The following is a 23,056-nucleotide window of genomic DNA, read 5'->3' on the forward strand; positions in this document are numbered from 1 at the left end:
ACACACACACACACACACACACACACACACACACACTCATATACCTGGTGTGGAAATAAAAAAAATAAAAAAGAACCCAAAAAATAAAAAATCACACTGATAATAAAAATAAAAAGTTAAAAAAAGAAAGTTATATTGAGTATGAAAACTCTTGTTCATTACATTTTACTTCATAATTTTAACGGCATGTGTTGTATTCATTGTTGCAAAACCTTCTGTATATAGTTTGTTTGTTACCATGACAACACCATTGATCTGAAGCTTGATGCTGTCATGTAAATAGTTTTCAAATCAGCAATAAATATAACAATTTTTGATCAACTCATATCAATTGCATGCTTAAATAACCCGCACAGGTTAAAGCCCCGCACATTTAAAGAGAGCCCGACCCACTTCCGGTTTAAATGTGACCACTTTCGGTGTAGGCCCCGCCCAGTCCGAGTACGGATCCGGATACAGATAATTCATGTGGTAAACAGATACAGATACAGATAATGCTGTACTCGCTCATCCCTAGTAACTATTATCAGACCAGTCCTCATGGCCTCGAAACATTACCTTCCCACCCGGGAAAAGTCCTGACTCTCTCAATTGCCACTCCGCATCTGACCATCTAAACAACTGCAAAAGTAGGGTTCAAATCAGACTCGTGACAGCAGTAGTGAAAATAATGCATGTTAATAAAAATGAAGCAAAACACCAGAAGACAACCGAATATCTGGATCAGGGCTGCAGCTGATTTAACACATGAGACCTGGCTGTTAGCCTGCACTGGAGCAGGCTAGAAGTAAAGAATAACACCTCTATGGTTACTTTTAGTTGGGTTTATTTCAACTGGCTTTCGTGCAACCAAGTCCAAGCTAAATTCATGCAGGATTTTGTACAACAGGCCCCTGGTCCCTAAAGACAGAATAAACAGGAATCCCAACGAACCCATGATTGGGAGCCAAACCGCAGCCTAAAAAGAAGTACCTTTGGAAAGTGTCGAACTGACAAACTGTCTCTGGAACACCGCTTCAAATGTAACTGCCATCACCGAGTCTCAGTTCCGCAAGCAATTTGGAGCTCAAAGGATCAAGGGAAGCCAGCTGGATTGAACTCACAGCAGCAAATACCTGTGTTAGGTTTCCTTGAAGTGGGGACACAGTGTGCTGGGAAAATGATTGGTAAAAAAGTGCATTTTCGTACCAACCAAAACACCCCCCCAGGTAGAGCAAAGGAAATGGGCTTCCTGGAATTGTTGGGACGTAATAGACGATCTTGAGACATTGGAGGCCGATGTATGCATACTGATAGCTAAAGTGAGGCCCTCAGTGCACAGACCCTGATGGCAAGATTGGGTTTGTCAAGTGGGTGGGATGGGTAGGGATGTCCAAAACTGGGTTCAGCATGCACACTGGCTAAAGATGTCTTCCCCAAAATTAGTGCCCCATTGACCTGTAGCAATGTCACCACATGTCACAGTGTTGAAGAGATCCTGTGTGGATATGAAAATGTTCTTGTCCTGACAGACCTATTCACCAGATGATCTGTAAAGTATATGGCATCGCCAAAAGCCGCATCCGCCCCTACCACCCCCAGGGCAATGTACAGTGTGAACGTTTCAATAGAATCATGCATGACATGTTGAGAACACTGCCTTCAGAAAAGAAAAGGGACTGGAAAACAAATTTGCCAGAGTTAACCATGACCTTCAACAGTTTTGTGCACTCTACAACTGGATACTCACCCTTTTATCTGATGTTTGGAAGGGATGAGAGGATGCCCCTAGAGCTCCTTGGAGGGAAGGGTATGAGCGAGGATGATGCTGACAACTTGGATGACTGGGTGAAGAGCTACAATGACAGGCGAAAGATAGCTGTGGAGGTTGCAAACTCAGCAGCACTAAGGCCGAAGAGAGCACATAATCGGGCTGTTCAGCGCCAGATTGTTACAACCGTACATGTGGTAACTTGGCTCTGTGTATCCTACTAACAATTCTGATCCTAGTACTCCTGCATTTTTACACTTTTTAGTTTTTTGCTCCAGTTAAACTTTGTCTCCACTGTTCAGATCCCATTCTGACCCTGCTGTCGCCTGCTGCTCTCCTGCTAAAACCTGCTTGCCTTCTGCTAGCTTGCCTCGCTACTCAGCTCTCATCACTTTCTCGACCGGACCCCTTGTTGAGCCAAGATTGGACACTCACTATCCACCAACTTCAACTCTCAGTTCTGACCTGGCTCTCCCTCAACTTCGATCCCAACCCTTTCCACGACTGTTCAAATAAATATTTAAAATGTTAATCTCCCTGTTGTGTGTCTCTTTGTTCTGGGCCAAAGTGATAGCCTAATAGCTATAGGATACAGGGGAAAAAATTGTGCAGACCTTAAGTTTGGTTTAGAAGCACATCACATTTCACGTGGTCACCGTGTTAGAGTTTAGGCGTACTAAAGCCCATCTTCCACACCTTCATTGCACCACGTTGATCAGGGAGATCAGCCAGATGGGTGACAACATACTTACTGAATTAGGTACTGGGGCCAATTGTGCTGAGACGTACTGACCACGATCTTGTACTCTCCCAGTCGTCCAGAGCAGAACTATACTAATAACGCCCCTACATAGTGGGGCTTATTCTCCGCTACATAAATTAATAACCCCTTGATCAAAACAATTATACTTAAAATAACCTCATGAGCATGTTGAACGATGTTATCGTGTGATAACGTGAATGTTCCCCACCGATTAGCATAACGTTACTTGTCAATGTAGCACATAACATTAAGTTGGATCAATCAATATAGAAATGTATCAAATAAGTTCTCCGCTGTATTGCAGTGTTGTTAGTGGCATGTAATCAATTAATTAAAACAATTATGTTTTGTGGCAGAAAGCAAACAGTTACTGAGAATTATTCTCTGACATTGTATGTTTTACAATTACTCTTGAACGTATCTTTTTTTTGACAGAATATAGAGGAACCAGAGGGGTCAAAGGTTTTATGAATCACTGACAGGCGACTGAATGAAACATCCCGTGTCATTAAAATGAAATAACACATTTCTCTGGGTTTGAACATTATTGGAAACATTTAGGTCAGTACACAACTCAACAAAATATATAACATAGGTACAGTCATTTTTAGACATTTGAATGCAGAATTGTTATTGCTTCTTCTTGCTGCTTCTGGCGAGAGCAGCCATGTTTTTCCTCCTCTCCCCTCTTATCTTAGCTTGGCTCCTATTCTAGTCGTGTGGAACTTTTTATCCTTTCTCTTTGTCCCCGGCCTGCTGCTTTCCTGGAACATTCAACATGGAATTGATTAACTGGTCTCTCAGCGCTTTTGACACGATTTTTTCAGCCAATAATGCTTCACCGGGTGAGCCGATCTGCCCCAGTGGAACATGCCTTGAAGGCTATGCATGCATAATTCATGGGAGAATTGGCAAGCGGTCTGCAAGGACGTTCTAACTGTGGAAGACATTGAAGATATTTGGATAATTGGAATTCTGTTGGTGGGGCTCCTGATCATCGGACTTGGAGTCTCCCTGACCAATTGGAAAATTTGTAAGACAGCTGCCAGCAAATTTACCCATAAGCTGTCTGGGGAACTTAAAGAGTGCTTACATGGAGTGATTGAGAGGATGAAGGTTATACATCTGAGGGCTGACCAGTCCAGTGAACTGTCTCGTAACATCTCAGACCGGTCTGTGGAAGCGCAGAGGGGGATTGATATCATCAGGGCTCAGTCGGTGGAGTTGGTTTGTGTAACCACCGGACTGGCAGAGAAGGTAGATGCACTGTCAAAATCACTACATGAACTGGGTGCACGTATGACGCTGAGGTTGGTAGCAATTGATTGAGGAACATTGATTCAAACAAATTCCACCGAGTCAACCTAAACTGTACTGAAAACTATCCCCACCCGCCCTCCACCCTCCCTTTACCCAAGCGGGGAAACAACTTGCAGCTGGACTTCTATCTCCTCCTGTGCACTGGCTTGTCTCCTCAAGGACAAGGCCGCATGAACTGAGCTTTTAACAACATAGACAGTCTGACGCTTCACATTCACGCACACAAATCATTATCTTACACACACACCATACACTCCCCCCCCCAACCCGCCCCGTATCCGTCTGACAGCCTCGGTTTTTTGTGTTCTCTCCCACCCTCCCAAGCCACCTCAAAAAATTCCTTTATGTGACCATATGAACTGTGTGTTGTCTTGTGTATTATGTTGTGATGTTGCTATGTATTGTATATTATGTTGTTGTCTGCAATGTTTCTTTTCGAGAAAGCGTGTGGTGGCGTTGTTCCATAGCTGCCGCCCGGAGGCTTGCTCCAACCTAAGTCAAATTCCTTGTATGTGTTATACCTGGCATACCTGGCTGATTCTGATTCTAATACTGTAACTTTCATATTTTTTCATGAAAAGACATAATATGCTTATCAGTTAGCTTATTCATCACTCCCCTCTATAATGTAGTAATGCAATGGATGAAGTAAAATGGTGTCGTCTTCCTTTAAAAAATAAATGGTAAATAATAAAAATCAAAATATCAAGTGTTTTTTCTAATTTCCAGACAGGAACAAGATAACCAACATTCAACTTGAAATTTTGTTGCTTTGTGTTTCTGAAAAACAAATAATAGGAACAAAATAGTGTTTTTCTCGTTAAGTTTACTTAGCATATTGGTTCTTGCCATAATATGAATTCTAACAGCTGTCCAATAAGGCTGTCGGCTGTGTATTAACCTGACTGCTGCACAACACAACTTAAGGCCCCAACCCCATTAATAAGCAAGAAATTCCAATAATTAACCCTGACATGGCACACCTGTGAAGTGAAAACCATTTCAGGTGACTCACTGAGAGAACACCAAGGGTTTGCAGTGTTATCAAAAAAGCAAAGGGTGGCCACTTTGAAGAAACTAGAATTTAAGACATGTTTTCAGTTATTTCACATTTTTTTGGTTAAGTACATAATTCCACATGTGTTCATTCATAGTTTGGATGGCTTCAGTGAGAACCTACAATGTAAATAGTCATGAAAATAAAGAAAACGCATTGAATGAGAAGGTAGTACCAAACTTTTGGCCTGTACTGTATTTATGTATGGTAGGGGGGTCAACGAAAGGGGTCTGAAGGCAGGTCAGGGGAGATAAAAACATACGAAGCTAATCAAAATCCACAGTGCCTTGAGCACATAGATTCAAGCTATTAAAACAAAACAAACACTAAAAACAATCATTACTAACAAATCATTTAGTTACACAAAATAATCACTCGATTTCACTCATTCTCATTCTTACTCAATAATTATTAGCTAACCATTGTTACTAATTGATTTAACAGTAGCTACCAATCTGTTAACCAGTAACTAATCATTAGTGCTTGAATCAGTCAATCAGTAACTAATCATTAGCTAACCATTTGTTATTCATTTAAAAACAGCTACCATTATGTTTACCAGTAATTAATCATTAATGCTTGAATCAATCAAATCTGTCAATCAGTAACTAATCATTTGCTAACCATTCGTTACTCATTCATTCCTCATGCGTTCCTCAGTAACTACCTACATTTTTGTGTACATTATTGTAAAGTGTTACCAATAAGGTAAGTAAGGGTGGGGGGAAAAATGGATACAGCGTAGTATCGCAATATTTTAAGTGGCAATACTGTATCAAGTACACAGACGCCAAGTATTGATCTTTTATTATATATTTGTTTGTCTGCTTGACAATCCCATTTTGCAGCAATAAAATTAAAGTAAGGTACACAAACAGAGAAATGTATCTTTTTAGATTGAACAGATATTGACAAAGTTTCCTTTCGGAGACATCATTTGAAATTGGGAAAAAATTTAAGTTGGAAAAATGGTAAGAAATTGTAATATATTGCAGATATTGCAATATGTTTAAAATTGCAATTATATCGTATTGTGGCATGAGTATTGTGATGATATCTTATCGTGAGGCCTCTGGTGATTCCCACCCCTAACCAATAGATGTATAAAGTAAAAAAAAACAAAAAACATTTGGAAACAAATGGAACTTTCTCTCCCACAAATCTTGGGGTTGGCCCACTCTGTTGTGATTGTTCACTTTCTCTCCCACAAATCTGGGAGCTGGCCCACTCTGTTGTGATTGTGACCAATCACAACAAAGCAGGCCAGCTGACCAATTGGAGGAGACTAGGCCTTTCAGGAAGGCGGGGTAGAGAGCTTAGACAGAGTGTTTCCGTTGGAGGCGCAGCAGCAATGGGCAGCATAAGAAACATAATGTGTTTTGAACAAGAAAGCATGTAAACCTATTCTACTAGACACAAAGACGAAATATGACACTGAAAAGTATAAAATGGGCTGTTTAAACACGTTTTACTACTAGATAGGATAGGGGTACTTTGCAACAGCTTGAATTCTTTTAGTGGCGCAATTGAATGCTCCATTAGTTATGACGACCTAGTAACGACCGGTTACAAATGAGTCCTATCCAAGGTCACATGCTCTACCTTTGTTGTTTGTTTACTCACTCACGGGGAAGGTTAAATGTTGAGGAAGTTGCTGGGGAAGTTTCAAGTAATTTAAAATACACATCTTTAAAGCCTGCGTTCTCAAATTGAGTATTTCTCAGACTGAGCCAGATAACTCCACTTCAGTAGCACTTATGGGGCTTACCCACTGCTAGTAACAGCTCTACTCAGCTCGGCTGCCACGTTCATCCTTTTCCATTGCAGATTTAGTACTGCCTCATGCATGAGACAAGTGTGGCTGGTTGTCAAATCGACGCTGCAGGAAACTGTTGTGACCTAACGCGATACACAAACAGAACGTTGAAGGTGTGTGGTTCTTGAATTTCGGCATGAATTTTTGCAAAATATATTTCAAAAGATGCTGGAGGCAGCAAAATACACAGCTGGCTAAACTATTTAAAAATGGTGGGTATGTACAGGACACCACCCTCTGTCGAGTGATTAGTGACAATTCTCTCCGACCTGCAGGTTTTCACGTCACCTTTGAGTAGTCTTTGGAACCTCAACAGAGTTGAGTCAGGGCAAGTCGAACAGGTGGGTTACACTTAACTTTCCACTTTTATTCCTTTATTCTGAAGCTTTTTACAGGGCTCTGTTCACATATGTGTGCACTTTTAGATGTATGCACTTTTAGAGAGTTGCTCTCCAAATTTCATTGTACTGGTACAATGACAATAAAGGCTTTCAAGTCAATTCAATTCAATTCAATATCAGTCACAGTCTAAATTATACAAAATTGTTTACCTAAAAACTTGACAATAACAGTTTATATTGTTTTCTTAAGTGATAAAAAGAGATATCCTAACTTCCCTATATAAAAATGTTTGACTCTAATGTCAGCAAAATGAAACAACAATTTTGAATCTGGCTTCATCCAATGATCACATTTCTTCTCTGGACATTTATGCAAATTAGCAAATTTAACAAGTTAATGCCACATTTGCATATTTAAACATCATATTTCTGTTAAACAAAAAACTATGGTTTTATTGTAAGAAATCAACTGGGGACTTTCTTGAAGTTAAAAATGTTTCACAGTCACCTGTAGTGACCTGCTTTACCAGCATTCACAATGGTCTATTTTAACAGCATTTCTTCATTTAAAAACAACAAAACGTACGTGCAGACAACCTTTATAAGTGTTTTAGTTGCTTTAGGTTTAAGATTGCACTAATAATGGCTAGTGTGGGGGATGGGTATTTTCAGTAATATCAAGATTTGTGTACTCGCCTTACATTTTACTCAAATTAATTAAAAGCCAGTGAAATGATTCCAACTGCCTGATTGTGGCCCTTTAATAAATGCCCCAAAAAGTACAAACTTTAATAGGCCACGCCCCTCACACTGTGAGGTGAACTTTTTATTGCACTTCCTAATCCCTAAGCATACTATTTCCACTCCAGCCTGATGTGAACATACAGTATAACTTACAGTATCATAACTCACAGAAACTTGAAAAGTGGAATGTCAATGTTGAGCCAATGAGTTGAAGATGTGAGGATTTTAATGACGCATAAGAGACGTCAGTACCTGGACACGACAAGCGGGAGAATCAGCATCTTCAGCATCCTCATCAGCAGCTCTCCAGGAAACTGGAAGTACTTCACCTCCTGTCAGGATGAGGAGAAGAATAAGTAATTTTAGTAATTTTAGGACAAGCATTAGATAGCTAGTGAAAAGGAAATTGATGTTATTCCAAAATAATGAACAGGAACAACACATTGTTATGATGTCTGGAGCACTGCCAGAGCAAAAAATGAGGTCTTTCACTGCAATGTCCTAAAGAAAAAAGGAATAGTGAAGAATACATTTTTTTCTATTAACAAATTAATAATCAAAACTGACCATTTACTTCATAATGAAATGAGGATTTATATATCATGTCTTGAAGGGGAAGTCATGAATAAGCTTCTAAAATATTTTCCATTATTATTATTAACCATTAAAACGACAGGCTTTATGTGCACATTTGTGAGATTTGTCTTGTGAATAAGGAAAGGACTGCTGCTTTCACTCAATGACAATACACACTTACTGTACAGGTACTGAGTTCTATTTCACACAGGCTCAACCCTCCACAGTATATCCCACCACAATTTGCTCACTGATCTTTCTCCTCCAAGGATGGCTTCAAGAACCTTGTCAATGTTTTGATAGCCTCAGTGCAGACCACGAGGACAGCGGTGTGCTGACTGGCTGAGAGCTGCCCATGTTTAGACGTTAAAAGCGGCCAAATCGTATTTGAAGCTTCAACGTGATGCTTCACTGTGTTGGGAGCGGGTGTTGAGTCTGAGACCGGCATTGAGACCGTTACTCCAGCCGAGGACACCCCGCAGCTGGCTGTGGTCATCACCACTGAGTCAGCAGCTTTGTTTGCAGATGAGGACGATGATGATGACAACATTGTCAGTGTCCGGTATCCTGTGGGAGTTCATTGCTGGCTTTTGTCTGCAGGGCCTCTGCAGTAGTGATGACAATCGGAGCAGGCCATTTTTTGCCCCTGCCAGTTCCACCAAAGCCAGTGAGCCGTCTCTGCAGTGGTTTCTACGGCCCGGTTCACCCGATGCAATGAACCTCTCCCAGACTTCTGGCTGTGTGTTGAGGCATCCTGACAGCAGCCACTGAGGGATTTTCTCATTGTTATTCCAGCATACCCCCCGTTGATGATGGGAGGATGGCGGCTCATGTGCTTCCACAGTCGGCTGATTAGAGTGGAGGATATCAGCCTACTCTGCATTCTTTTGGGCTCTAAGCCATCTTTAAATCTTCAATATTTACCTGTGTTTTACCACATCTCTGGTCATGCAACTGTTTTGAAAGATGCCAGTGAGTGGCAATACAGTGAGAAGAAGGAAGCGTTGGCTGCACAGGGCATCAATGACCCCTGCCCACAATGCAATGTCGAGTTTTCTGCCCCGTTCTGTTGATGTTGCTGGCGTGGAGTTTCATGATTCAAATGTAAATAAGGTTTTGATTAAAACAATTATATTTCTTAAAGAGCAAATAAACATCTCCCTATCCCAACCTCCACGTTTGATTTTATATACTGTGCTGTCCACACGTATTCCGGTAGACACAGGCCGGCTATGTAAATGCAAAGTTCAGTGGGTGAATGCGTACTCTGGATTGGAGTAGAGTATTACACATAGAGTCAATTAGAGGGTTCTGCCTATACTTAAAGAACTGGGGTTACAATATCGTAACCTGACTTCACTAAGACGCTTGTCTCACATCTTCACATGGCTGTGAAGTAAGGTCTGGCTACACTACTGATACATTCTAGGATAGGAAGGATAAACCAAGTACAATCATCTTGGGTAGTGCTAAGTAACAGAGGTTGTAACGGTGGCTATGCAAAATGGTCTCAGGAAGGAACGGGTTTCCACCCCGCAATAGAAAACGAAATATTATGAAATATTTTAATGAAATCTGTTCTTATAATAGGCTATTGATGTGTATGAGAGTGACCTCAATGTAAATATTACGTTGAAGCGTTATGCAAAAGAAGGAATTCAGTTAGATGATTAAGACACAAAACAACAACATAACTGCATGAAAAACACTACAGAGTGAAATAATGACACATGTCACAGCACAGCGGAGTAGTTAATGTTAGATGCTGGCTATGTTGACAGTCATAATAGCCCGTGCTCATGCAGAGCTCTGCACCTATATGACAGACACACGTTATCGACTTAGAATTACGGTAGGAACCACTAAAACACAAATAACCTTGCCTTCCTCTCCAGACGCCAGACAGACACTTCCTCGGCTTAGAATTACAGTAGGAACCGCTAAAGATTCCACAACCTTGCTGTCCTTTCCACCCGACTGAAATACACTTTATTACCATTGAATTACAGCAACAATCGCTAGACACACTGCAAACTCACGGTCTACTCTTCACTATTTACAGCCCCCTCTCTTGGCTTAAAATGAACGCTGACGGCTACGGACCGCTGTCGGCTACGGACCAATGTCAGCTATGGCCGCTGAACACGCCGCAAATGGTAAACAGCCGTGGCCTTCGTGCCTGGTCCTCCGGTAATGTTAGCAGTTATTGCTTTATAATTCAATGTGAGTACACAAATTTTGAAATAACATAACATGCCCGTCCCCAGAAGCTGTGATAAATTAACATGACGCTAATGCTTACCTGTTCAGGAGGAAATTAGCCAACTCAGCGTCCTTGTGGGCTCTAAACTGTCTCAATCTTTCAAATACATCTCCAATATCCACCCAGGGTTGTTACATCTCTGGTCATGCATGCCATTTCTTTTAGGTCACTTAGAATCTATCCCTGCGTTCCCTTTCTTTTGTTTGCTGCTTTCATGGCTGTACTAAAGTTACAGCTGTAGCAGGCCGGGTTTACAAGTTTACAGGTATACAGGTGAAACTCATAAAATTAGCATATGGTGCAAAAGTTAATTGTGAAACTAATATATTATATATACTCATTACATGCAAAGTGAGATATTTCATATATATTATTTGATATAATTTTGATGACTATGGCATACAGCTTATGAAAACCCCAAATTCAAAATCTCAGAAAATTAGCACATTACATAAAATCAATAAAAAAGGATTTTAAATACAGAAATGTCAACCCTCTGAAAAGTTTAATCATGCATATGTACCCAGTACTTTGTTTGGGCCCCTTTTGCATGAATTACTGCCTCAATGCGGCGTGGCGTGGATGCTACCAGCCTGTGGCACTGCTGAGGTGTTATGGAAGACCAGGATGCTACAATAGCGGCCTTCAGCTCTTCTGCATTGTTCGTTCTCATGTCTTCCATCTTTCTCTTGGCAATGCCCCATAGATTTTCCATGGGGTTCAGGTCAGGAGAGTTTGCCATGGTTAACCCCATGGTCATTGAACCAGGTTTTGGTACTTTTGGCCGTGTGGGCAGGGGCCCAGTCCTGCTGAAAAATGAAGTCAGCATCTCCATAAAGCTTGTCTGCTAAAGGAAGCATAAAGTACTCTAAAAGGTCCTGGTAGACGGCTGCGCTGACTCTGGACTTAATAAAGCACAGTGGACCCACACCAGCAGATGACATGGCTCCCCAAACCAACATAGACTGTGGAAACTTCACACTAGACTTCAAGCATTTTGGATTGTGTGCCTCCCCATTCTTCCTCCAGACTCTGGGACCTTGGTTTCCAAATGAGATGCACAATTTGCTCTCATCAGAAAAGAGGACTTTGGACCACTAAGACACAGACCAGTTCTTTTTTTCTTTAGCCCAGGTAAGATGCTGCTGATGTTGTTTGTTGTTCAAGAGCGGCTTGACAAGAGGAATATGACATTTGAACCCATGTCCAGGACCCGTCTGTGTGTGGTGGGTCTGGATGCAGTAACTCCAGCCTCAGTCTACTCATTGTGAAGCTCCCCCACACATTTTGGATTAATTAGCTGATTAGAGTGTGATACTTTGAGCCTACAATACTTAACTTTATGCTAATTTTCTGAGATTTTGAGTTTGGGGTTTTCATATGCTGTACGCCATAATCATCAAAATAATATCAAATAAAGGCTTGAAATATCTCACTTTGCATGTCTATGCATGAGTCTATATAATATATTAGTTTCACCTTTTAAGTTGAATTACTGAAATGAATTAACTTTTGCACCATATGCTTTTTTGAGTTTCACCTTTATCTGGCTGTTAATCTGGGTAGTTGATACCAACACACAGGCCAAAACACAAACTGACATTCTGTCACGGAACATAAATTACAAAAGACAAAATACTGGCATTAGCATTGTTGTCAGAAAAGATAGTAATTCAACTTTGCATGATTCCTTAATATCTAGTGATGCATTGGGGTCAATTTTGGATTTGTTACAGTGAATTTATAACATATTGGACCTTTAAGTTTATACATTTCACAAATATAAAGGCTGGCCGGCTGGTTGGTAAGCGTGCTTGCTTGCTATGGGACTAATTGTTAAGGGGCGCAGAGGGCATGGGGAGAGGTCTATTATGATCTTTATTATAAATATCACGGTGTAGGATATTATTCAACAGGATATTTAATAAATTAGGATATTAATACAATATTTATTAAACGTTAGTTTATTTTGTAATGTGTAGATCGGTAGAGATCCTTTAAAAAACACAAATATGAGTAAATATGCCTAAGCAAGTAGTTATTTAGCTATATCTTGTTATATGCTATGTTTGCCATCTTATGGACGTGCAAAAATATTTATAATATTTCAAACATTCAAGAATATTTTAGAAAGAACATTCAAACGTAATCTTTGATCCGTTTTGAAAAGCTCTTTTGTGTATTGGATTGATCAAATGAGTGTGTCACAGTTGTTTGTGTGTTTTCCTAATTCTTGTTTCCAAGCTAAGCCAATTAGATAAATTGGCTGTTCAGCAGAAACCGACAAAAACAGGCCAACGAAGGCCGAAGGTGTGGGACACACGCACAGATTAGGCTGACGTTTGGTCGCCGCTGGCTCAACTAAGACCGGAAGCCGACCGTTGGCTTGGTGCATCAGGGCTTTTAGACTAATTCTTTAGCTAAGCCATCCACCTGTCTCTTAGACCCCATACCAACTAGGCTACTTATAAAAGCTTTACCCTTAGTCAACACTTTCTTACTAGATATGATTAATATGTCTTTATTAACAGGTTATGTACCACAGTCATATAAAGCAGCTGTGGTAAAACCTCTTCTTAAAAAAACCTCCCACGAACCAGAGGTCTTAGCCAGCTATAGACCTATTTCTATCCTTGAGAAGGTAGTCGCTAATCAGTTATGTGATTTTCTACCTAACAACAGTTTGTTTTACCATCATCAATCAGGATCTAGAGTGCATCATAGCACAGAGACAGCAATGGTGAAAATTACAAAAACCTTCAGACTACTTTAAACAAATGACTTGTCTACATCTTAGTTATGCTGTTATAGTTTTAGACTGCCGGGGGCCTTATTTTGACACACTGACACCTCTAGTTTTCCAGCTATTTGCATTCCTAGAAAACAAAACCCTTTCACCCAGGAAACGTGTGTTTGTTTCCAGGAAGAGTGTAATGCAAATCACAATCTTTTTCCTTTTTTAACTATTCTTTTTGGGGCGTAAGTTAACTGGTGTTGCACGACGCTAACATTTTGTCAACTAAACTGCCACAGACACCTGAAAGAACAATTAGCTTGCGATATCCAGTACCCTATTGTTGGCTAGCCTCAACTACTAACTCTCACTGATACGTGCTGATGCAACCGACTTCTCACCTCACAGAGCTCTGTTGCCGGCAATATTTGAAAGGTTATTTTCAGTTTTAAGGGTCATGCTGTCTCAGCTAGCGGTTAGCCAAATTAGCTGGTAGCTAAACTAACGTTAGCTTTCCGGTAGAGGCAGGTAGTGCATGCGCTAACATATTGCACATGCGCAGAACGGATCATACAGGAGGGAGGATCGTGTACCAACAAGGACAACGCTACAGGACGGACCAAAAAAAGCTCACAAAAACGTATGTGAAATACCTTACAGTTTAACATTGTTGTGGTTGTAATGGAAGGGTTTGTGGTTCAACATTAAACTCTTTCCCTCGTATGGCTTTGTTATATTCCGGTTCTTATCAGGTTGACCAAAAAGAAAAGTTTGGCTGAAGTGAACAACTCACTTTAGCAGATTTTTCTTTTCCTTGTCGCCATCTCGCTATGCTAGTCAAGCACCGAGTCGCTCAAAATCTTTTCTTTTTATTAAACTCTTTGTGCACAAACAATGTTCTCAATGCTGAGTTCATTTGTTGATCCCCAGGTGCGACTTGAAGCAAAGTCTCACGTTGTTTTGAGCCTTCTTAGTGTTTTAAAAATTTTGATTTTGAGGCTATCATAGAAGGCCCCCCACTCCGATTCAAAAGGCAAGGCTCTCGCCTTGCCTTTTGAATCGGAGTGGGGGGCCTTCTATGATAGCCTCAAAATCAAAATTTTGCGCTTTAAATTGACTGCATATATATATTGCCCTTTGTTTGCGGCTGTGCACAACGTGTCTGCTTTGTTGCATTGTTTTGCATGTTTTGTGTCATCTCAACACGCTTGCGTTCTTGTAACAAATAAGATATCCTTTTTTTGGTCCTTTTAATTAGTTGTAGTGTATAGTACATAAATAAAGTCAGTACAATCAAAGTCCTTTTCAGGCAGGTCGATCGGTGGCCATCTTGCAATGCAATCTGGGCAAAGTGAAGGGGAAAGCATACAGAAAGGTACGTTATATGTGTAGGCTACACAGCTGCAATACTGGCTTTACAAACTAACAAAAAAAGCTAAACCGTGTTTCATAAACACACACGCCTATAGTGGCTGCTTCAACCAGAACAGGGTGTCACTCGGCCTGGCCTTGAAACACAAATTCAGACAGGCTTCTCAGAGGTTAACAAACATGCTTTAATATGCCTCAATGGTATAAAAATAACTTATGTAATAAAATAAAAATCTAACAACGTGTAACTAAACAACAGAGCTTTTTAAATAAATAAATAAATAAATATGAAATAATGTTCTAAATATGACCAAGGGTATTTTGTAACAGCTTTAAAATCCAGCTTCAACTAAATATCTCTTAAAACCTTTTCAATGTAATAAGATAAGATTTTCTGGTGTCCATGTGAGCTTTGAGATCTCCAGCACCTTTATTAGACACTGAAACATATGTGTTAGCTTTGCACACAGTGCACTCCACTTCGCTATTTTGTGTGCTCCCTATCTGATCTGCTCCCTGTATGTGCTTCCTGTCTGATCTGCTCCCTGTATGTGCTCCCTGTCTGATCTGCACCCTGTATGTGCTCCATGTCTGATCTGCTCCCTGTATGTACTCCCTGTCTGATCTGCTACCTGTATGTGCTTCCTGTCTGTTCTTCTCCCTGTATGTGTTCTGCTGTCCGATCTGCTTCCTGTATGTGCACGTCGCATAGCCACAAGGCAGCCTCTCGGGAATTACGTCACGCAACAAAGTACTGTAGTATTGTATGCAAAGTGCTAGTCAATTTAAGTACACGCTGAATGGTCCCATGAAAAACAGTGAAAACTGGTGATTTGAGGGGCTGCAGGGTTATACGGGTGCATAATGACAGCTAAAGAGCTTTTCTGTTGGGCATTAGGCAGAGAGAGCTTAGTTTTCTGTGTAAGAGCAGGATCAGCACTCACATACAGCCCACAGGGAAGGTTAGTCAAAACTCTGCTCATCTTGCACTCATACGTACGAGTCGGTGTGTATTTGCCTGAATGTGGGTGTGTTGTGGTACATGAGACAAATGCAGTTGAACTCAAAGGACCAGTAAACAGAGCAGCCACAGGTTGAGAGGTTTTACCAGTCAAGTCAACAAAACGAGGTGTCAGAATGTAACAAACCAGAATCATTTCATCACTTCATCATCAAGTTTTACTCTTAACATTAATTATTCACTCATCTATCAATCATAATCAATAATAAAAAAATATATTCTTCCTTGTACAGATACAAATTAGAATTATAAACAAGAAAAATGACCTGGCTCAATTTTCAATTGTCAATGATCGTCAAGATAACCACAGCCTCACTTTAAACATATTCAAAAACATTAACAGAAAAACAGAGGGTGACATTTTCTGTTCTCTGGATTTAGGGAGCATTATGCCCCTGGTTATTGTTTAAAGCTGATTATTTTACACATGCCCCTTAAAATGAGCCTGTACCTTTGGCTGAACAGCAGCCATTGTGTAAAGTACATACATTGTTAATTATAATCCAATAATATAATACCGACATGGTCCATTTGCCTAATGAATACTTTTGCTTTTGATATTGTATGTACATTTTGTTGCTAATACTTACTTATACTATACTTTGACTTGATACAATTTTGAATACAGGATTTAAATTTTAAATATTTAAATAACTGATTTTACTTAAGCAAATGATTTGTATAGTTCTACCATGTACAGTAGTAAGACAGTGGGAGATTAGCTAAAGTCAAATCACTAATACTGCTGCTTCTGCTTATGTAATCACTGTTATAAATCTGTGACAGACTTATAAAGTCCATGCAGCACCGCAGGATTTTACTTGTTGGGGCATAATTATTGTTTGGTGGGGTTATGGAATATGTAAAAAATATATGAATGAACAAGGATATAAGCAAATATTAAAAGTACTGCACACTAAAAGATTTAGCTTCGGTACATTACGTCCGCAACATTCACATGTAGCCGTAATTTTTAGCACAGCGCCAAGTGGCACAACTGATGTGATCCAAACATTTTTAGGAATAGTTTTAGAGCGTTGTAAAAAATATGATTTGTTTAATGAATCTCATTGTATTGTATTCCACTGTGTTCCTGATTTTTTTTCATGAATACAAATCAAATTACAAAACAGCTTTATAATTAAACTCTGTAATGTCTGAAATGTAAACAAGACAAGACTGTGTACAGAAACAATCATAGACTTTACTGGTAGAAGCTCGCTTTGGCCGTTTGTGGGTGCGGTAAAGATTTCATTGGTAACAGCGAGTTCCACCAATTGGAAATTTAGGATTAGGTGGTGGGTAGTGGCGTATTTATTTTCAATTGTTCCTATGGAAATAGGATATTCAATGGGAATATACTTTTGAAATATCGTGGATGCTGTCCCTAGTCTGCCTACACTCGCAGCCCACTCTTGTATTTACAGTATTTATTCTTGCAGCCCACCCTTCTATGCATTCATGCAGCCCACTTGCACTCGCAGAGTCTGGTCAGTATGACGGAATTATATTTGGACACCTCCGACGTAATGTTACACTTCAGTCATTGGTGCTTGTTAGAGGATGCAATCCACGGGCAAAAGGAAGCCTTAAAAATAGATAATATTAGTAACAGCTAAAAACTGCGCTGAAAAGGCGACAATTACAATAAAGAAAAGCTGTAGAACGTGATTCGGCCAGATGATATAAACTGAGGAACCTTTCAAACGTCAAATGAAGACAATGAAACGAGTAAGCTAAGAAGCGGTCGGACAAAACATAATACAACATTGCCTGCAAACCGTTCATGTTTATGAATTAAACTTTTCCTTATAGCGCCACAGTAGCAACCTAGTCCACTTTGCTGCTAACTAATGAAAGAGCCAGTATACCAAGCACCAGCCATGATCAAAGTTGGCAGGTAGGATTACCCATTGAGCTAATATTATAACAATTAATACAAATGAAGAGTGTGGTATATAATAAATAATAAATAAATTATGCCAGAAGATTCAGCAATACATAAATTAAACTAACTTGACTTGATCAGAAAGATTTGTAAAACAGGAAGATTTGTGTTGAGCATTTTTGAAATTGAGTATATTATTAAAATTGATTGGATTATGATGTCAGAAGCAAAATAAGGAATAAAGTGCATAAGGAATAGCTGCTGACAGTGTGGAAGGCACATCTACTATAAGCTACTGTACCATACTGTGTGAACAAGCAAACGTGATCAGATAAGTTTCATTACAACCACTTTCTATGCTCAATTGTTACTAGACAATTACCTTACCGGATGCCCGAACCACCGCAACTGGCTCCTTTCAACGCAAAGGCTTTCACCCTATATCTAAGGGAGCCACCCTCCTGAGGTAACTTATTTTTGCCCGGGATCTTGTTCTTTTGGTCATGACCTTCATGACCATAGGTGAGGGTAGGAACAAAAACTGACCGGTAGATCGAGAGCTTTGCCTTCTGGCTCAGCTCCCTTTTTGTCACAATGGTGCAATAAATGCCGCACCTGCTGCTCCGATTCTCCAACCAATCTCACACTCCATGGTCCCCTCACTCGCAAACAAAACCCCAAGGTTTTCTAACTCCTTCACTTGTGGTAAGGACTCATTCTCTACCTGAAGAAGGCACTCCATCGGTTTCCTGCTCAGAAACATGGCCTCAGATTTAGAGGTGCTGATCCTCATCACAGCCGCTTCACACTGGGCTGCAAACTGATCCAGTGAGTGCTGAAGGTCACAGGCCGATGATGCCATCATGACCAATTCATCTGTAAGAAGCAACGATGAGATCCCCAGTCCACCAAACTGCAACCTCTTCCCACCTTGACTTGATACACTGTCCATAAATACTACAAACAGGATTGTTGATAAAGCGCAGCCCTGGAGGAGGCCAACCCTCACCTGGAACGAGTCTGACTTACTGCCGAGAATGCGCAAACAGCACTGTCTTTGGTCAAACAGAGATTGGACAGCCCTGAGAAGGGACCCCCTTACTCCATTCTCCCGCTGCACCTCTAACAGTATCTCCGAGGGGACCCGGTCATACGTCTTCTCTAGATCCACAAAACACATGTTGGGCAAACTCCCCAGCTCCCTCCAGGATCCTTGCGAGAGTGAAGATTTGATCTGTTGTTCCTCAACCAGGACAGAATCCCCATTTTTCCTCTTCAACCCGAGGTTCGACTATCAGCCAAACCCTCCTTTCCAGCACCTTGGAGTAGGGCTTTACCAGAAAGCTTGAGAAATGGGATAACCCTGTAATTGGCACACACCTTCTGGTCCCCCTTTTTGAAGATGGGAACCACCACCCTGGTCTGCCACTCCCTAGGCACCGTTGCAGACCTCCACGCACTGTTGAAGAGGTTTGTCAACCAAGACAGCCCCTCCACACCCAGAGCTTTCATTATTTCCGGAGAGATCTCATCAATCCCTGTGGCTTTGCCACTGTGGAGTTGCTTAACTACCTCAGCGACTTCCACAGTGAAATTGACAACAATCCCCAATCATCCTCAGGCTCTGCCTCTACACTAGAGGACGTATTAGCTGGATTTAGGAGTTCCTCAAAATGCTCCTTCCACCGCCCTATTACCACCTCAGTTAAGGTCAACAGCGTCCCATCCTTACCATACACAGCTTAGATGGTTCCCCGCTTCCCCCTCCTGAGGTGGTGAACGGTTTTCCAGAAACACCTTGGTGCCGACCAAAAGTCCTTTTCCATGTCTTCTCCGTAATTCTCCCACACCCAGTGCTTTGCCTCTTTCAAAGGCTGCAGCCCTTCGGGCCCTTCAGTACCGTGCAGTTGCCTCTGGATTCCTCCGGGATAGCATATCTCGGAAAGACTCCTTCAGTCCGACGGCTTCACTGTCCACCAGGGTGTTTGTGGGTTACCGTCCCTTGAGGCACCTAAGACCCTAAGACCACAGCTTTCCACCGCGACTTTAGCAATAAAACTTTGAACATTGTCGACTAAGGTTCAATGCCCCCAACCTACACAGGGATGCATGAAAAGCTCCGGAGAGGTGTGACTTGAAAATCTGTCGAACAGGGGCCTCCTCCAAACGTTCCCAATTGACTACCTGTTTGGTTGACTACCAGGTCTGTCCAGAGTCTTTCCCCACCTCCTGACCCAACTCACCACCAGATGGTGATTAGTTGACAGCTCTGCCCTTCTCTTCACCCGAGTGTCCAAAACATACGGCCTCACATCAGATGAAACGATTATAAAATCAATAATTGATCTTCGGCCTAGGGTGCTCTGGTATCACGTACACTTATGTGCATCCCTATGCTTGAACATGGTGTTTGGTATAGACAATCGATGACTAGCACAGAAGTCCAACAACAACCACTCTGGTTTGGATCCTAATCACGCATATATCACCCATGTATATCCCCCATTGCCCACGTGTGCGTTGAAACTCCCAGCAGAACTATAGAGTCCCCCACTGGAGCCCCATACAGGACTCCATTCAAGGTCTCCAAGAAGGCCGAATACTCAGAACTCTTGTTTGGTCATGTGCACAAACAACAGTCAGAGTTTTCCTTCCCACCACCCGCTGGCGCACTCTCCCTCTCGTCCACCGGGGTAAACTCCAACGTAGCAGTGCTTAGCCAGGGGCTTGTGAGTTAGTCTCAAACCTTGGTACAATGTACCTGTAACCAGATGGCTGCAGCCTCAATTGATAAGACAAGGGATGACTCGGGTCAGGAAGGACATAGGTTAACATAGGTTAATCTAGGTTAACATAGGTTGCATTTTGGTCTGCACAATTGATTGCATCCCTTAAAGAAATTATCTGAGACTATGCCAGTAGTTCATTACAACATTACCTTTAACTCTAAACTCAGTTATAAACCTTAAAACTATGTTATTTATTGTTATGACATCTATATAACTATGTCAACAAAAAATGAAAATTATAAAGAGTAAAGGTTATGTGACATGTTTCAGTGACAGAATTTATAACACCTCTTTTTTAAATTCTGTAACTGAAACATGTCACATAACATGTCACATAACATAACAGGTAAAATGTCACATGCATAGGTGTTTTTGACATTTTTCCCTCTCAGAGCCTAAATCAAGTCTAAATCGATTAGTGTAATCTTTCATGTCTGTAGGTAGCAATACCGTTTAATAAAGAGACCTGACATGAGCTGTTTCTGTTTTCGGCTGCTATAATTTACTCTCAAATGGACCTCTGGGCCTCCTTACTGCTTAAACAGCCACTTTGCTGTGAAAACAAATCTTATTACATTCTATTCAATCTTGTAGGTCATTAGCAATAAAACACAATCCAGATAAAAGCATTAAACAAGTTAAGTCCAGTTTTACGTAGACAAAATAACGTAAAAATAATGCCATCACTTACATTCCAGCATTCAATCATACTATTATCAGTTAAATATTGCCTTAAACTGATATTCTCACACTTTTCTTTCTTACTGGGAAATTGCAGCTGATGGTGTGATTCTGCAGACCCTCATAATACTATAGTCCAGATTTAGATCATACAGATGAAACTCAAAAAATTAGCATATGGTGCAAACGTTCATTCATTTCAGTAATTTAACTTAAAAGGTGAAACAAATATATTATACAGACTCATTACATGCAAAGTGAGATATTTCAAGCCTTTATTTGATATCATTTTGATGATTATGGCGTACAGCTTATGAAAACCCAAAATTCAAAATCTCAGAAAGTTTTCATATTACATGAAATAAATAAAAAAAGGATTTTAAATATAGAAATGTCAGGCCACTGAAAAGTATAATCATGCATATGTACTCAGTACTTTGTTTGGGACCATTTTGCATGAATTACTGCCTCAATGTGGCGTGGCATGAATGCTATCAGCCTGTGGCACTGCTGAGGTTTCATGGAAGACCAGGATGCTACAATAGCGGCCTTCAGCTCTTCTGCATTGTGCGGTCTCATGTCTTTCATCTTTCTCTTGGCAATGCCCCATAGATTCTCTATGGGGTTCAGGTCAGGAGAGTTTGCGGGCCAATCAAGCAAAGTAATGCCATGGTCATTGAACCAGGTTTTGGTGCTTTTGGCCGTGTGGGCAGGTGCCCAGTCCTGCTGAAAAATGAAGTCAGCATCTCCATAAAGATTGTGTGCTAAAGGAAGCATAAAGTACTCTAAAATGTCCTGGTGGACGGCTGCACTGACTCTGGACTTAATAAAGCACAGCGGACCAACACCAGCAGATGACATGGCTCCCCAAACCAACACAGAGTGTGGAAACTTCACACTGGACTTCAAGCATCTTGGATTGTGTGCCTCTCCATTCTTCCTCCAGACTCTGGGTACTTGGTTTCCAAATGAGATGCAAAATTTGCTCTCATCAGAAAAGAGGATATTGGACCACTGAGAAACAGAACAGTTCTTTAGCCCAGGTAAGATGTTTCTGACCTCTGTCCACTCCTTGTGAAGCTCCCCACACATTTGAATGGCCTTTTCCTGAAAATCCTCTCCAGGCTACGGTCATCCCTGCTGCTTGTGCACCTTTTTCTTCCACACTTTTCCCTTCCCTTTAACTTTCTATTAATGTGCCTTGATACGGCACTTTGAGAACTTTTGAGGTTTTCCCTCCTTGTGGAGGGTGTCAATGATGCTTTTCTGCACAAGTGTCAGGTCAGCAGTCTTCCCCATGATTGTGAATTCCACTGAACCAGACTGAGAGACCAATGAAAGGCTCAGGAACCCTTTGCAGGTGTTTTGGATTACTAAGCTGATTAGAGTGTGATACTTTGAGCCTACAACACTGAACTTTTGCACCATATGCTAATTCTTTGAGTTGCACCTGTATATTCATCCATACCTTTCTACTCAGTTTGTTCTGTGTGGAAATTTGTCAGCAAGTTGACATAGGTTGCATAGTTTTTAGCACATATTCTTTTTTATTTGGGCTAATCCTAGTACATTTTGACCATAAACAATGTACTTTCTCCTCAGAAATACGCACACACACGCGCACACACACACACACACACACACACTTCCCCATCTGCTCTTTCCTTGCATAGAGGGATCAGGACTCTATAAATTGTCTAAAAACATAAAGGTCCTTGCCTCCTGTCTACCCTGTCATAACACAAACAGGCACTTTTATTTGATGTACAATTAGAGAAAGCATTTGATTGATTGGATTGTAATCCCTTATTGTGAGAGTTCAAGATCAAGATCACTTTATGGTCCCCCGAGGGAAATTTGTCTAGGGCATCAGTACATTATGCTGCTGTAAACAACATTAAACACAGAGACTTATTCACACACATACCACATACAATCCACC

The 23,056-nt window shown here is 40.9% G+C and overlaps 1 protein-coding gene and 1 long non-coding RNA gene across 2 annotated transcripts in view; one reads left to right on the plus strand and one right to left on the minus strand.

The window, feature by feature from the left end:
• slc1a7b (solute carrier family 1 member 7b) overlaps positions 1-23,056 on the minus strand; it is a 78,666-nt gene that overhangs the window by 30,236 nt on the left and 25,374 nt on the right. The window contains exon 2 of the mRNA XM_034880433.1: positions 8,044-8,123. Coding sequence (XP_034736324.1) covers positions 8,044-8,123 — 80 coding nt within the window. The remainder of the gene's footprint in view (positions 1-8,043; positions 8,124-23,056) is intronic.
• On the plus strand, positions 11,144-22,102 carry LOC117949890. The gene is made up of 3 exons (XR_004657761.1): positions 11,144-11,303; positions 15,649-15,654; positions 21,727-22,102. It is a non-coding gene; the product is annotated as an uncharacterized LOC117949890 (long non-coding RNA).

Source organism: Etheostoma cragini, chromosome 9 (assembly GCF_013103735.1).
Source record: "Etheostoma cragini isolate CJK2018 chromosome 9, CSU_Ecrag_1.0, whole genome shotgun sequence".
NCBI lineage: Eukaryota > Metazoa > Chordata > Actinopteri > Perciformes > Percidae > Etheostoma > Etheostoma cragini.